Raw genomic sequence first — 15,000 nt, forward strand, 5'->3', positions numbered from 1 at the left:
TGCTTATAATACAAGATGGGATGAACGGGCTTTAATCCAAATGGCAATAATCGTTTCTGTGTATTAGTAACAGCTGTCAGCTGAGTTTTCCGTGTTACTCATATTGTTATATAGATATTATCAATAATAACAAAGTTTAAAATTAATTCATTAACTAGTAATCAATAATTTCACCAAGTAGAATTCGGCATGAAATGAGACCATTTCTCGGTAAACTTAAGTAATATTTTATAATTAGGGTTCAGCAAAGATTTGCTTTACCACATACCGAAGTTTAGAAATAGCAGCCAGAGAACCTTAGCTATTGCCTCTACTTTAAAAAGAGATTCCCGGACAAAAACAAAGTACTCGAAAACAATCCACGTAGGCAGAGATGAAGAATAACGAAAATCAATTGATATTTGATTACCCATGTACGCGTTTCAGAATTAGCTCGGTATAAAGAATGTAGAATTTATACTTTACCCGGAACACTTTCCTCATCAGCATGGGACTTCACAATATTAAAGCGTTTCCCTCAACCTTTTATTGATCCAGGAGGTATATATATCAATCCAAAAATATAGAAAATTACCTTTGCCCGAAATGCTACATCATGGAATCGAACACCACACCTCATGACTGTAAAGCGAGCGTATTAACCATTTAGCCATATACGACTTTTAAATCTGATTTAATTGATAAGTAGCACTACATGGTTTCGGAATAAGTGCAACCATATGTGTCGCCCTAATTATCCATGAGAATAGCGTTATGACTTACCAAACACTGAACTCGCGAGTTGAAGAGGGGAACTCTCTTCGTAGCTGCTGAACTTGCTAGAAATTTCAGTCAAGTCTTTCTCAAATTACAGGAAAATGTATTCATCCAAGTATCATATTATTATACAGATTCCAACATTATTACAATTATCAAATCAAATATTCTTTATAATTTTGGCACAAGACCAGCAGTTTTGAGGAGAGGGGGCAAGTCGATAACGTAAGCCCCCAGCACTTGGTTGGTACTTCTCTTATCAACACCGGAAGGGTGAAAAGCAAGTTGGTCTCAGCGGAATTTGAACTCAAAATATAATGAGCCGGACGAAATGTTGCAAAGCATTTTGACCGATGCGCTAACAATTCTGCCAGCTCGCCGCCTTCATCGTATCTACTGTTCTTTCTTATTTTAGCACAAGGCCAGAAATTTTCGGAGGAAAGGGCATATCGATTATATTGACTTCTCAGTGCTCAACTGGTATTTATTTTATCTACTCCGAAATGATGAAATGCCAAGTCAATCCCAGTGGAATTTGAACTCAAAACATAAAGACGGACGAAATGCCGCTAATCATTGTATCTGGTGTACTAAGGACTTTGGCACCTCGCCGCCTTGGTAATTGAGAGAATTTGTATTCAGAATATAATGAATCAGAAGAGATGCCGCAAAACATTTTGTCCGACTCGCTAACACTTCTACCAACTCGCCTTTATATTAGCTACGATAGAAGGCGATATTATTCTAAAAGATCAAACAAAAAAGATGTGTTTATTAATTGACACGAGTATTCCTTGCGATCACAATATAGTGGCGAAAGAATTTGACAAGATTAGTAAATATAAAGACTTGCTAATAGAAATTGAAAAAATGTGGCATCTCAAGGCGACTACAGTACCAGTGATTGTAGGATCTCTAGGAATGATAAAAAAAAGGTACTGAAACCTATTTGAAAATGATTCCAGGCTTACCATCCCTATAGGAAGTGCAAAAAATCGTGTTAACTGGAATGGATCATGTACTGAGAAGAGCATTATCGCTGTGAAAACAACATCTATTCATGAATTTATTTATTTATTAATTTTTAAATACATATTTTATTTGTGAATTTGCGCGTGTAATCTGGGAATGTATACAATGAGCTTCTCTGCCCTAGGTGTATGGTAAACACTCGGCGAGAAACGGAAGAAAATTTGAAGAAAGAAGGAAAAAACATAATAATAATATGTAGTACCAGGCAGTGGCTCTGATCTTAACTGACTGGAAGTGTTATTATGTACATTGTTTTCAGTTAGTATAAAATATGGGATACAGCAAATATTCTGCTGAATACTACGGATTTGCTTGTCAGTTGTTTGACCTTAACCAGTTGACCACTTCCGTTAGTGGCTGACGATATGTGCATCTCTGATCACGAACAGAAGTAGTGGGGGAGCATCATAGCCATGTGTTGAGAGACATTCTTTGGGGTTTGAATAATTCACCTCTGGAAACATGGGTGGTTCGTTCAACATACTTAAACAACTCTTATTGAAGGACCTTTTGAGCGGGATGGGTTACTTGACCAGAAGAAAATTCTAACTGGGCCCCACCTGCAAGGTCATGTGCTGTTTATCTTGATATGAGATCACCATGTCGCGCACATATGGCTGTGATGCATGTGCCTAGTGTACCCTTATCAGACGGGTAGTCATGATGGGCATACTGGGCTTCGTATATTTTACCCCAGTGTCACTTTGATGGCATGCACTGCTCTCTCACTCAAGAAGAAGAAGAAGAAGAAGAAGAAGAAGAAGAAGAAGAAGAAGAAGAAGAATCCTTTCTATGAAAGGCGTAAGGCCTGAAGGTTGGGGGAGGGGTACTAGTCGATAACATCGACCCCAGTGTTTCATTGGTACTTAATTTATCGACCCCGAAAGGATGAAAGGAAAAGTCGACCTCAGTGGAATTTGAACTCGGAACGTAAAGACGGACGCCCGGCGTGCTAACGAGTTTGCCAGCTCACCACCGTAATCGAAAACAACTAAACATAAGGTTTCCTCATTCTGAATAACACGAAGTGAACGAGAGAAAACATGCTCAAAATATGTAGTAAATATAAATGCATCTCTGTAGCCTTCCATACACACGCAGGCGTACAAATGCACACTCACACACACATACATACACACAATCCAAATTCATGATGCCAAGGGAATTTCTAAGTGCCATAGTTAGAAATGAATGAGAGGATGCCCTGATAACAATCCTTATCAGTCCTTAAAAAATGGGATAGTCAAATCTGGAGCACACCCAGGTCTACTCGATCAGGGACTAAACAACAATATCAGTCATTCGTATTTTGGACGAACCAACAAGCTGGCTTCTTTGTGACTACTCAAATTGTTAGAAATGCCAGTTATAAATAATCCTCATATGACACCTTAATATCCTGAAAAAGAATGAGGTGGTTAATGCCAGAACGCTTTACATCATAGGCCTACTCGATCAAGGTTAAACACCAAAATCCAACATCCATCCCTAAGAGATGTCAACTAGATAGTTTCAATGTAGTCGTTCGAAATGCTAGAAAAAAGTAGCCTCGATCTCATGAGTTATCTAAATTAAGCCTAGGCGGCAGCATGGCGAAATCGTTAGAGTTTCGGTCTGATATTGGATACCTCGCGGTATTTGTTTTGACTCTTTACTAAGAACAAATTGCTTTTCGGGGTCGATAAATAAAAACGAACAGATCCAGGAGTGTTAGATGTTTTTTTTCTGGGGCATGAGGATTGGTGGAACAGTAAGAATGCCAGATAGGACACCTTGCAATATTTGATCCAGCCTTTTGCGTTCTGATCACAAATCCTGCCATGGCTTACTTGAGCGGTAGACTTTTCCCTCGTTGCCCGGTTTAACACTATCATCTGGTACCTTGCGTACCTCAAGCATTGGAGCCAGGCCTCTGGTTTGGTAATACTTTCCTTCCTTCCGCCCATCAATATCGACTCCCTCTAAAAAGTCATGAGCCTTTAATCTTGACTAGAACAAAGAAAATGTATCTGTAATAGTTAAGGATTTAGAGATGGGCTATAGTTATTTAAATTCAATGTGTGGATGTGACAAAACACGGATCATCTCTCATTCGGTTTTTGGATTGGTGACGGCAATCTATTGATGTGGCCTCCTGTTACAACTTTCTCATCAACGTATTGATCAAAATAAATCGATAATAACTTCAACAGAAGAAAACATCAACAATCAATAAGCATACTACAGGTGTATCGTGAAATAAAAGCTACGAAATGTCGAAGTGACGAATCTAGAAATTGATTTGGCTGTTTTGTCTGAATTTTGGAGAATTCTCACACAGTACATATAGCGTTTATTGATGTATGGTAGCTGTATAAACATTATATAATCTAGTGGTGGGGTGCAGTGAAGGTGTGTAGCTTGGTGGTTAGACTGTTCATCTTACGATCGTAAGTTCGAGAATTCGATTCCCGGCAACGCGTTGTTTCCTTCAGCAAAACACATTATGTCCCATTGCTTCAGTCCACTCAGCTGGCAGAAATGAATACCAGCTGTATATCAAAGGGCCAGCCTTGTCACATTCTATATCATGCTGAATCTCCCTAAGAAGTGCGTTATGGTTACGTGTACCGGTGGAGTGCTCAACCACTTTCACGTTAGTTTCGCGTTAATTTCATGAATAGGCTATTCCATTGATTGGATCAACTGGAAGCCTTGTCGTCATAACCGACGGAATGCCAGTGTGTGCATTTTCAACAATAAATATCTCTTCTGATCCTGCAAGAAACTGATAGCATAATACTTATCGTTAAGGCGGCGAGCTGGCAGAAACGTTAGCACGCCGGGCGAAATGTGTAACCGTATTTCGTCTGTCGTTACGTTCCAAGTTCAAATTCCGCCGAGGTCGACTTAGCCTTTCATCCTTTCGGGGTCGATAAATTAAGTACCAGTTACGCACTGGGGTCGATGTAATCGACTTAATCCCTTTGGCTGTCCTTGTTTGTCATCTCTGTATAATAAGTATAATACTTATCTTAATAGCGTTGCTGTTGTTGATGATGATGATGGGGAGAAGGAGGCGGTATGTTGGTGGACGAGGAGGACTGTATTTCTGAATTCATTAGACAAGTTTATATTTTGTATAATTAACGACAGTAAATTTAAACCATTTTTTTTTCTATTTTGCATTCTATTTCTTCAATAACACACAACAGACATGAAAGGATACAGGAATCAATATAAATTCGTTGATCCTCGATTAAACCTATAAATTGAAAAAAAAAACGTTTTTTTTTAATATAGTGGTCGTATACTGTCAACTCAATGTGACAGTCTCGTAAGGGAATTACACCACCGCCATTTAGCCCTAGAAAACATCGACGTCTCCTGTCGGCTTTGACACATTTTCTGTGTCCTTATATTTGCAAAGGGGAGGCAATCACCCCCGCAAGCCGGGACAAGACACCTGAAGACATATGTTTCTGAGTATACTGCTCATCGTCAGTTCAGGGTAGCCTGCCTCGCTCGCTGAGATGACGGCAACCTCTCTGCAAATATATCATATTATCAGTAAAATTTATTTACTAATCACCGAAATTAGAAATATTGAATTTCTAAATGTCTCAGAGAGACTGTAGAAAGTAATAATTCATTTCTTTTCGTAAAAGTTACATACACATTATTAAGCGATTCATTTTAATATGATATAACAGAGATATGGTGTCGTAATGTTTCGTATTGGCAGAATAATACTGAAGAATTGCTGTCGATTATATCGACGCCAATTCTTCACTAGTTCTTCTCATCCTCCCTTTTCTCTTCTTTATTTCTTCCTTCTTTTTCTCCTATTCCATCTCTACTCCTTTCTCCTCTTTCTATCCCTTTACTTAGCAAAGTTATAAACCTTTATCTTGAAACAAAACAATAGTAATAAGTGTTAAAATCCGTGGATCACCGAATAAAATTTTTGTGGTGCTTAGGTACGTCGTTTTAGATTCTGGATCTAATTCTTTCATCAGTCGAATTTACCAGTCGTCGTCTTTGCCTCTCATTCACTTCTCTAGGTATAAAAGGAAATGAACGAAAATCATTAATTAAAAAAACAAAAACTTTACACTTTTCCTGTTTTTTTTTTATTTTACAGAGGGCAATTTTGTCCCACGTCAACCAAAGTTGCAAGTAATGTAACGGAGAAATGCGGCAAATTTTTAGCAATGGTAGGAAAAGGATATTCTTTGGATAAAAAGGCATCCAATCTTCTGGGCTTAAGCGAAGGCGAATTGATGTACAAAATCCATAAATGGTCACTAGACATTCAATCCAGTCCAGATTGTACTTTTACCAAGTAAGAAATATTCAGAATTTATTCCTTTATTCCTTTTATTTTTTAACTTATTGGAATCATGCAAAAGAATAAACAGCTATTTTAATTTATGTTTTCAGATCTAATTTCATGTTAGAAATGAAAAGTTGTTTTTTTTTGTTTTTTTTTTTAATTATGTCTCATTTGTATTTTCTCTGCAATTTTCATTTGGGCTCTTCCATTACATACATAATTTTAAAATTGTCGAAGTTACGGAGCAAAAACAATTTTGTTTAGGCGTGGCTGTGTGGTAAGAAATTTACTTCCCAACCAGGTTCCAGGTTCACTCCCACTCCGTGGAGCCTTGGGCAAGTGTCTTCTCCTACATCCCCGGACCAACCAAAACCTTGTGAGAGGATTTGATGAACGGAAACTGAAAAAAGCCTATCATGTGTGTACCCAATACTTTTAACCTCAACTACAAACGATTTCAAAAACGTTTTTGATATATTGTTGAGGTGTAGATACCTTTTGGGCTATTATCTTCTATAGATAATCCTTTATGTAGTCCAACAATCAGCCATTCGTAAACACACATGCACTAAGACCATCGTCAGACGTTTAAAGTAGATTTTCGTGAAGTCACAACTAGAATTATTCGAAACCTTGTGGCACTCTCTGGCTATAGCCGTTAATATAAGGGAGGTAACCATCTCCTTACAACATAATGTGGGATTAGAAGTTTGAATTTGAAATGAAGGAAGGAAAAGAAGCATAGAGTCCATATATATTCTTTTCTACTTTAGGCCCGAAATTTTACTACAAGGCACGAAATTTTGGGGGAGGGAGCCAGTCGATTATATCGACCCCAGTGCGTAACTGGTACTTATTTAATCGACCCCGAAAGGATGAAAGGCAAAGTCGACCTCGGCGGAATTTGAACTCAGAACGTAGCGGCAGACGAAATACCGCTAAGCATTTCGACCGGCGTGCTAACGTTTCTGCCAGCTTACAGCCTTAAAATATATAATTTATTCTTTTCTACTCTAGGCACAAGGCTCGAAATTTTGGAGGAGGGGACCAGACGATTATATCGACCCCAGTACAAAGTCAGCCTCGGTGGAATTTGAACTCAAATTGTTGTGAATTATATTAAAATATTTTGCCATGTGAAACATCAGTATACCTTTAAGGCGAAGAGCTGGCAGTTTGTCATCACTCCGGACAAAATGCTTAGCAGCATTTCTTCCGACTATTTACGTTCTGAGGTCAAATACCACCAAGGTCAACTTTATCTTTTATCCTTTCGATATAATCGCGTTACTCCCTTCCCCTCAAAGTTGCTGGACTAGTTCTAAAATCAGAAAGAATCATTTTATATACCTTTACTTTTCTATCTTTTCTTACTTTTGTAGAAGAGTTAATACTGAAAAAAATGCCTGCTGCGGTGGCTGGTCCGGAGCCAAATGTCTTATACGTAAGTCTCCCATATTCTTTCCATTTCCGATTTTTCCTCTCCAATACTTGCTCTTTGAATTCGCTAGAGATACATTTCTGGCGATGTTAACACTTAAATGCTCCTCTAGGTATTGCCTATAACTGAAATTAATGCCTGCAGGGGCAACTAACTGATTTTCAACCGTTGCTTGAACATTTAGTTCTTCATCTTGATGTGTTTTGTTATTTACCCTTTATTCCCATGCAAAAGTAGTGTATATAGCAAATATCTCAATTTGTCACTTTTTGTTATACTGTCTTCTACTACTACATAATGTACACCTGATTTCTCTCCTTATACTCTTTACTTTTGTTGTTACTTAATATTCTGCATAACTTCATCTGAGAAAATGTGTGTAATTTAAAAATAGTTTTAATAAATCTAATTTTTAAAAAAATCATATATGTACATCAGGTAATATTTATTCCCTCTTCAAAGTGAATGTTGTGTTAGAACACAAAATACTGTGATAGTTACCACGAGAAAACCTTTCATATGGGCTCTTGATCCATATAAGCACTCTTGTTTATATCGCTATGTCTACATGGCAAACATTTCCCCTGATAACTATTTATAGATCTCGAAAAGAGAAGGAATGCGGCTGGTGGTACAAGGTTACCCTGTTTTGCACCGCCAGTTTTCTATAGGATGTCCATAGATACAAGAGGTGAAATTCAGGAACACCCTTGCGCCCTTTGTTGGTCATAAAACATGCAAATCTTAATAATCTAGGTTGATATTTTTCGATTATGTATTCCACGTTTCTTGTGCACATGCGAACCGTCTATATTGTGCTTCAAACAAAACATCGAACCAGCGGCCAATATCACTGCGAATTTGGGGTTAAGCTGAAGTGCATCTGCCAATAGATTTTTGGTACGGTTTTCACAAGCAGTCTACCATTTGGGTTTTCTTTGTACGCGACCCTCATTTCTTTAGAAACTAGTAGATACTTATTTCAGGTTCACTTCCGAAGTTCGTTTAGAATGTCAACGAAGTCGTGGTCAGATGTTTTTAGAAGTGTAAAGTTCATAACTTTTGAGGAGCATTTGGGTTTTTCTGTCTTGATTTCGTCCAGGAGAAATATAGACCTTTCTTTTGCCTGTCCTGAACGCTTTTCTTAAAACTCACTTTTTCTCTTTAGAAGGGGAACTTCCTTTACTACATTTTGTACTGTCTCCGACAGTTTGCTACCTCTCTTAGCTATCCACGTCTTCGCTGACTCTACTGGATGTAAGTAGAAAGGGCCATTAGTCCTTTTGGTCTTTTGGTCTTGAGGACAAGGGGGCAATTTTCGATTGTCCCTGAGATTCTCCTGGTGGTTAAACATTTGCTCCTTTATGAGGCCATCTCATTACAGATGAAGTCTATGACAAGGGCTTCGCTTTGCTATTGGAGCTATTTCATATTCCTTGCCCTTTTAACGCTTTTAGTAAAGCCATGATTATCACACAGTCTAATTTATATTAATTTGATGGATCAGGTGCATTGCACAAGACGTAAATTTCTTGACATGTGGAGTCTGCGATCCTTTTTTGCTTTACGGTTCAGCTTCTTTTATTTCAATCTCACCAATAGTCTTGGTGGAAAGTGCCTAAGATAAAAATGAATTATTAAAAATACTTCGAGAAAATTCAGTTTCCAGGTCAAACGGATTCAAACGGTAAACAATGTCTACAGGTAAGCGCCAACAAAGAGTCACTATGCTGTAACTGGGCTTGCTATTAATCTCACTTAAATCTTCCTCAAATCAAATGCCGATCTTAGATAAAGAAATGGTGTATTTCATAACATAGTCTTACATACCCTTTAGAGACGAGAAGGTCACAACCGGAATGCATTCGATCACACCTCAGTTCTCTCGGACTTGATCTGGTGTAAACAACATCAGTAAGCAGAAGCCAACGAGAGAACTTCTATGTGGTCGCTTGCTCATATAGCAATAGAAACAAGATCACACTATCGTGTTAAAAAAGAGAGGAAGCATATTACTGTAACACCTTTGATCATAGGTACGACTAGTCAGAATTGGTAACGATTAGTTTGTATGTAGTTTTCACCTCTTTTTGTATGTCCATCCCTCATCCTCTCTCACGTTTTCCTTCTCTTTCTCTCTCTCCCTCTCTATCTCTGTCTCTATCTAAATCTCTCTCTTCCCTTTACTTTTCTTATCCGAATGAATATCACACCTCCATTCCAAATATCATTCACTTGTGGCTTTTTCGAGTAACATTAAAGAATAGATAATTTCCTTGCGAAATCTAATCGACGTGCTTGTTTCTACTTCTACTGGCAGTCATTTTTATTTTGATCTACGCCACAGATAACATCAAGAAAATATTTAATACCACAAACCGTTACCCTCTCCTATGAATATGTAATGTTAGTTCTATGCCTAACAAATCGACACTAAGAAATCAGCTGGCCCTTATAGTCGGTTTCACGTTCCATTGTTAATTTTCAGTTGAATGATAACATTCCATTGCGCATGCATTGCCTGTAAAAAGTGAATAAAAGTCACGCAGTTACATCGGCCGCCCCCAATGAGGATTTGTTTTAAGCAAGACTCTCATTCATTTTCTTTACTTATCTTTTATACAGCCGTCTGCATACCTGCATGTAAGAACAAGGGCTCTTGCGTCAGCCCCAATGTATGCAGTTGTCTTAAGGGCTTTAGTGGATACAGATGCGGTGAAATTACCACATGTAAGTATTTCTTCTTTTATTATGGGCTTTTATCAGGGAAGGTGATATCTATAAGCTCTTTTCAAGGCCTCTGTAATTTGTGGAAGGCAATTATCCACAGAAATTTGACCTAGGTCGAATGCTTTCAATCGAGGGAATTCACTTAAAGGTGTCCCAGGGCCAGGTGGTGATATTAAACCGGGCGACGGAACAGAATTTTAGTTTGATGAAGATTTTAACTCAAACGAAAAGTAAGCCTTTGTTCTGAATAAATTATTGTGCCACTGCGCGTTCTTCAATGCCATATTATTCTATTGTCACTGTTCATATTTCTCCTAGCAATAAAACAGCCAATATTAGCCAATATTGTCTCCAGGTCTACTCTGATCCACATATTAGGGTACCTTAGCCGGGGTACGTTGCATGATGGGTGTGAATTATTTCAGCAGATGAACTTATCGATCCAATGGCAAATATCACTAGATGCTGCACGTATAAAGAGACGATAAATTATCAACGGTCAGGATCAACCAGTTCAGTTATCACACAACTGGCATCATCTGTAGCCATAGTATGTGCAGATAAGATTTTTCAGCTAGCGAAAGACCAATACGATTCGGATGATGATGGCATAATAAAGTCATTAATATGTTCATAAAAGGAACGTTAGAACCAGTAGTTAATAATACGTTTAATGAGATAATAGAAAATGCAGTAATGTGAATATCAATACATTCATCAAAATTACGTGATTTATTTTTTTATTTTTAGCTGTGACCGCTGAAATGAAATACTGCTACAAAGGGAAAATATGCAAAGGTGAAAACCCGAATAACATGGAAGATCGTTTGATGCAAGCAAAAGACTGTTGTTTCGGAAATGGAACCCGTGGTAACAGTTGGGGTTCGTCACTTTCGTGCGACGTGTGCCCTCAATCAGAAAAGGGTAAGTTGTTGTATTACATTAAAAAATTACTTGATAGTATTTTTCAACTAATCAAACAAGAATAATAGGCTAACATGCCTTTCTAGAGGGTTTATCTTGGTTACAGTATGTTAGTACTGCTAGTGTTCTAATAAGAATTTGGGTCTTTTCACTTTAACCGGCACATTTAAAAAATAGCTATTTGTAACTAAACAATTTTAAACTTCGTATACTGATAGAATGTGTCACATAAAACATCTTTTTCTTTTGGCTTTCTTGAGAAAATTCTGTAGTTTGTAAGCTATTTGTTGTTAAATTTCTTGCATTTCGGCAATTTCAACCAATCAATGACGTTTATTGAGGCGAATACAATTACTGCTGTAGTTTGTCAGCAACAACTTCCTGCGGTGTCTACTTAGTTTGTCACTGCTATTTATGACATACGCGTGTATATAAAATTATTCGTTTGGTTTTAGCTTTTCGGTTTATTTTGTTTGTTTTGAGATACGAGTGTATATAAAATTATTTTGCCAGTTTATTTTGTTTGCTTTGAGATACGCGTGTATATAAAATTATTTTGTTTGTTAATTGTTAAACTATTTTCGATTGCTTTGGTTTTAGCCTTTCATTTTATTTTCTTAATTGTTAAACTATTTTCGATTGCTTTTAGGTTTACTTTATTTCTTGAATTGTAAATTAATTTGTTTCTTGAAAATGGCTAGTCTAGGCGAGTTGTTCGATGCAATAAAAGCGTAGGAGGATACTGAAGCTTTCTTGGTAGAAGGGGTACTATACCCAATACTAAAAATTGTAGAAAAGGGCACCTGATGAAAAAGAAATTGGTAGAGAAGAATGTTTGCTGGCGGTGTAGTCGCAAAGGTTGCTGTGAGAGAGTGTCTGTCCGAAAGGGGACATGGCTAGAAGGTACCACACTTCCTCTGCGGACTGTAGTAATTTTTTTGTACTCTTGGGTCAAGGAACTGGCTACAGTGCGACACACTCGAAGAATGCATCCGCCGCTCGATCCTCCCGGGTACCACAATATTTAGTGACCTTTGGAGGGCTTATTCACACATTCCAGAGATCGAGGGATACAATTTTCAACATAGAACAGTGAACCACAGCGTCGAGTTTGTTAACTCCGTTGATAACACACATACCCAACAAATAGAGAGTACTTGGGCGCGTGTTTGGAACGGGGTAACAAGCGACGGTGTGGTACACACCGTTCTATGATTGACTCGTATCTCTGCGAATTCATGTGGCGGCAGACACGAAAAAAGTGACTTTGGGGGAAATTGCTGGCAAGCATTAGAAATTTCTCCAATGATTGTTAATCCTTTCGGTACTATATTTCTGACCAAAATACACCCCTCATAAGTTTCAATTGAATAGTAAAATAATCATGAATATAGACTAGTTTCGTTTGAACTGGGTTCATGAGCAAGTCATGTGCGCATACTTCTCGCACATAACTGTTATAGGCTACAGCTGCATTGTGGCTCATCCCCAGTTCTACTACGGTTGTGGGTAACCACAAGATAATTTTTTTATCTGGTGGTCAATGAGGAGACTAGGGATGGATGAATGGTTAGTGAGAGCTGTACAAGCCATGTACAGTAAGGTGAGGGTTGGCAACGAGTACAGTGAAGAATACCGGGTCAATTATGCTAGACTAGATGGAGCCTGTCGCAGCCGCTGGCTCTCCAAGATTTCAGTCAAACTGTCCAACCCATGCCATCATGTAAAACGGACGTTAATCGATGATGATGATGATGATATAATTAATTAAAGTTGGATGCAAGCAAACGATTAATAGTAGAGAGCAGTAACGTTCGGAGCAAAAAGTTGGCGGCCGGCGACCGGCGGTACGATCGGAAAGCCGTCATCTCGGCAGCAATATCGACCTCGAGTGTGTGTCCGATAGCGTGCGTAACACACGGACGCATTGCGTTCGTGCACGCGGCTAAGGTGGCGATAAATAGCTAATAATAATAATAATAAGCAACGAAATTTTTTGTAAAACTTATCCGAACAGTTTCCCTGAAGTGGACGAAAGTACTAATATCCAAAATTCTTACTACCTCCTTTTTCTTAATATACAAAATTTGTACATCACTTGAAACAATCTATACACACAGAGACATGTATATTTTTTAACTTGTATATATACATATACACACACACACACACACACACACACATATATATATATATATATATATATATATATATATATATATATATACATATACATGTGTGTGTGTATGTGTGTGTGTGTGTGTGTGTAGATTCTTATATATATAAAGAATAAAAAATACTTATGGCACAGATCTAAAAATCTTTACGTAGATATTAAAAGCAGTGGACAAAGTGGTAGAATATTAGAAATTGGTGAAGCATTTAATATAAACAATGATATCTGAAGTATGTAAAGGATTTCCAACATGCCTGCTGGTTTCAAGAAAACTAATGCAGAAATCTAAGCCGCTTATCAGTAAATATAACAAGACACCGAATCCATAGAGCCGTATTATTTTATTATGTACTGTAAATATATTAACTTTTCTGCTTTCAGTCACCCTTGATCAAAGTGCACTGAATAAAGTAACAAAGAAAATCGTGAATGTGGGTTTCGCCACTTGCCGCGTCTATGGTATATACAGCTATAGAACATTTGACGGAAGTAACTATGATTTTGGCGGAGCATGCAGATACACTTTAGCCAGTGAAGGGAAAAACTGGTACGTGGAGATCGAATCTCACAACTGTAACAGCTTCACAACATGCAGAAAGGTAAGCTTTTTATTATTATTATTAGTAGTAGTAGTAGTAGTAGTAGTAGCAGCAGCAGTAGCAGTAGTAGTAGTAGTAAGGCGGCGAGCTGGCAGAATCGTTAGCACGCCGGGCGAAATGCTTAGCGGTATTTCGGCTGCCGTTACGTTGTGAGTTCAAATTCCGCCGAGGTCGACTTTGCCTTTCATCCTTTCGGGGTCGATAAATTAAGTACCAGTTACGCATTGGGGTCGATGTAATCGACTTAATACCTATGTCTGTCCTTGTTTGTCCCCTCTGTGTTTAGCCCCTTGTGGGTAATAAAGAAATAGGTATTTCGTCTGCCGCTACGTTCTGAGTTCAAAATCCGACGAGGTCGACTAAGGTAGTTGACTTTTCATCCTTTCAGGGTCGATAAATTAAGTACCAGTTGCATACTGAGGTTGATCTAATCGGCTGGCCCCCTCCCCTAAAATTTCAGGACTTGTGCCGATAGTAGAAAGGATTATTATTATTACCATTATTATTAAGGCAGCGAGCTGGCAGAATCGTTAGCACGCCGGACGAAACGCTTAGCGGTATTTCGTCTGTCGTAAGGCGGCGAGCTGGCAGAAACGTTAGCGCGACATGCGAAATGCTTAGCGGTATTTCGTCTGTCGCAACGTTCTGAGTTCAAATTCCGCCGAGGTCGACTTTGCCTTTCATCCTTTCGGGGTCGATAAATTAAGTACCAGTTACGCACTGGAGTCGAAGCAATCGACTTAATCCCTTATGTGTTCTTGTTTGTCCTCTCTGTGTTTAGCCCCTTGTGGGTAGTAAAGAAATAGGTATTTCGTCTGTCTTAATGTTCTGAGTTCAAATTCCGCCGAGGTCGACTAAGCCTTTTATCCATTCGAGGTCGATAAATCAAGTACCAGTTGTGTACTGGGGTCGATCTAATCGACTGTCTCTCCCCCTCCCCCAAAATTTCGGGCCTTGTACCTCGAGTAGAAAATAATGTTCTGAGTTCAAATGCCACCAGGTTCAACATCGCCTTTTATCCTTTCGG

The 15,000-nt window shown here is 38.4% G+C and overlaps 1 protein-coding gene across 1 annotated transcript in view; it reads left to right on the plus strand.

The window, feature by feature from the left end:
* LOC118764670 (SCO-spondin-like) overlaps window positions 1-15,000 on the plus strand; it is a 109,862-nt gene that overhangs the window by 5,929 nt on the left and 88,933 nt on the right. Inside the window, exons 2-6 of the mRNA XM_036505672.1 lie at window positions 5,912-6,112; window positions 7,486-7,547; window positions 10,170-10,274; window positions 11,025-11,198; window positions 13,756-13,973. Coding sequence (XP_036361565.1) covers window positions 5,912-6,112; window positions 7,486-7,547; window positions 10,170-10,274; window positions 11,025-11,198; window positions 13,756-13,973 — 760 coding nt within the window. The remainder of the gene's footprint in view (window positions 1-5,911; window positions 6,113-7,485; window positions 7,548-10,169; window positions 10,275-11,024; window positions 11,199-13,755; window positions 13,974-15,000) is intronic.

The sequence above is a fragment of the Octopus sinensis genome, linkage group LG9 (genome assembly GCF_006345805.1).
Source record: "Octopus sinensis linkage group LG9, ASM634580v1, whole genome shotgun sequence".
In the NCBI taxonomy this organism is placed as follows: domain Eukaryota; kingdom Metazoa; phylum Mollusca; class Cephalopoda; order Octopoda; family Octopodidae; genus Octopus; species Octopus sinensis.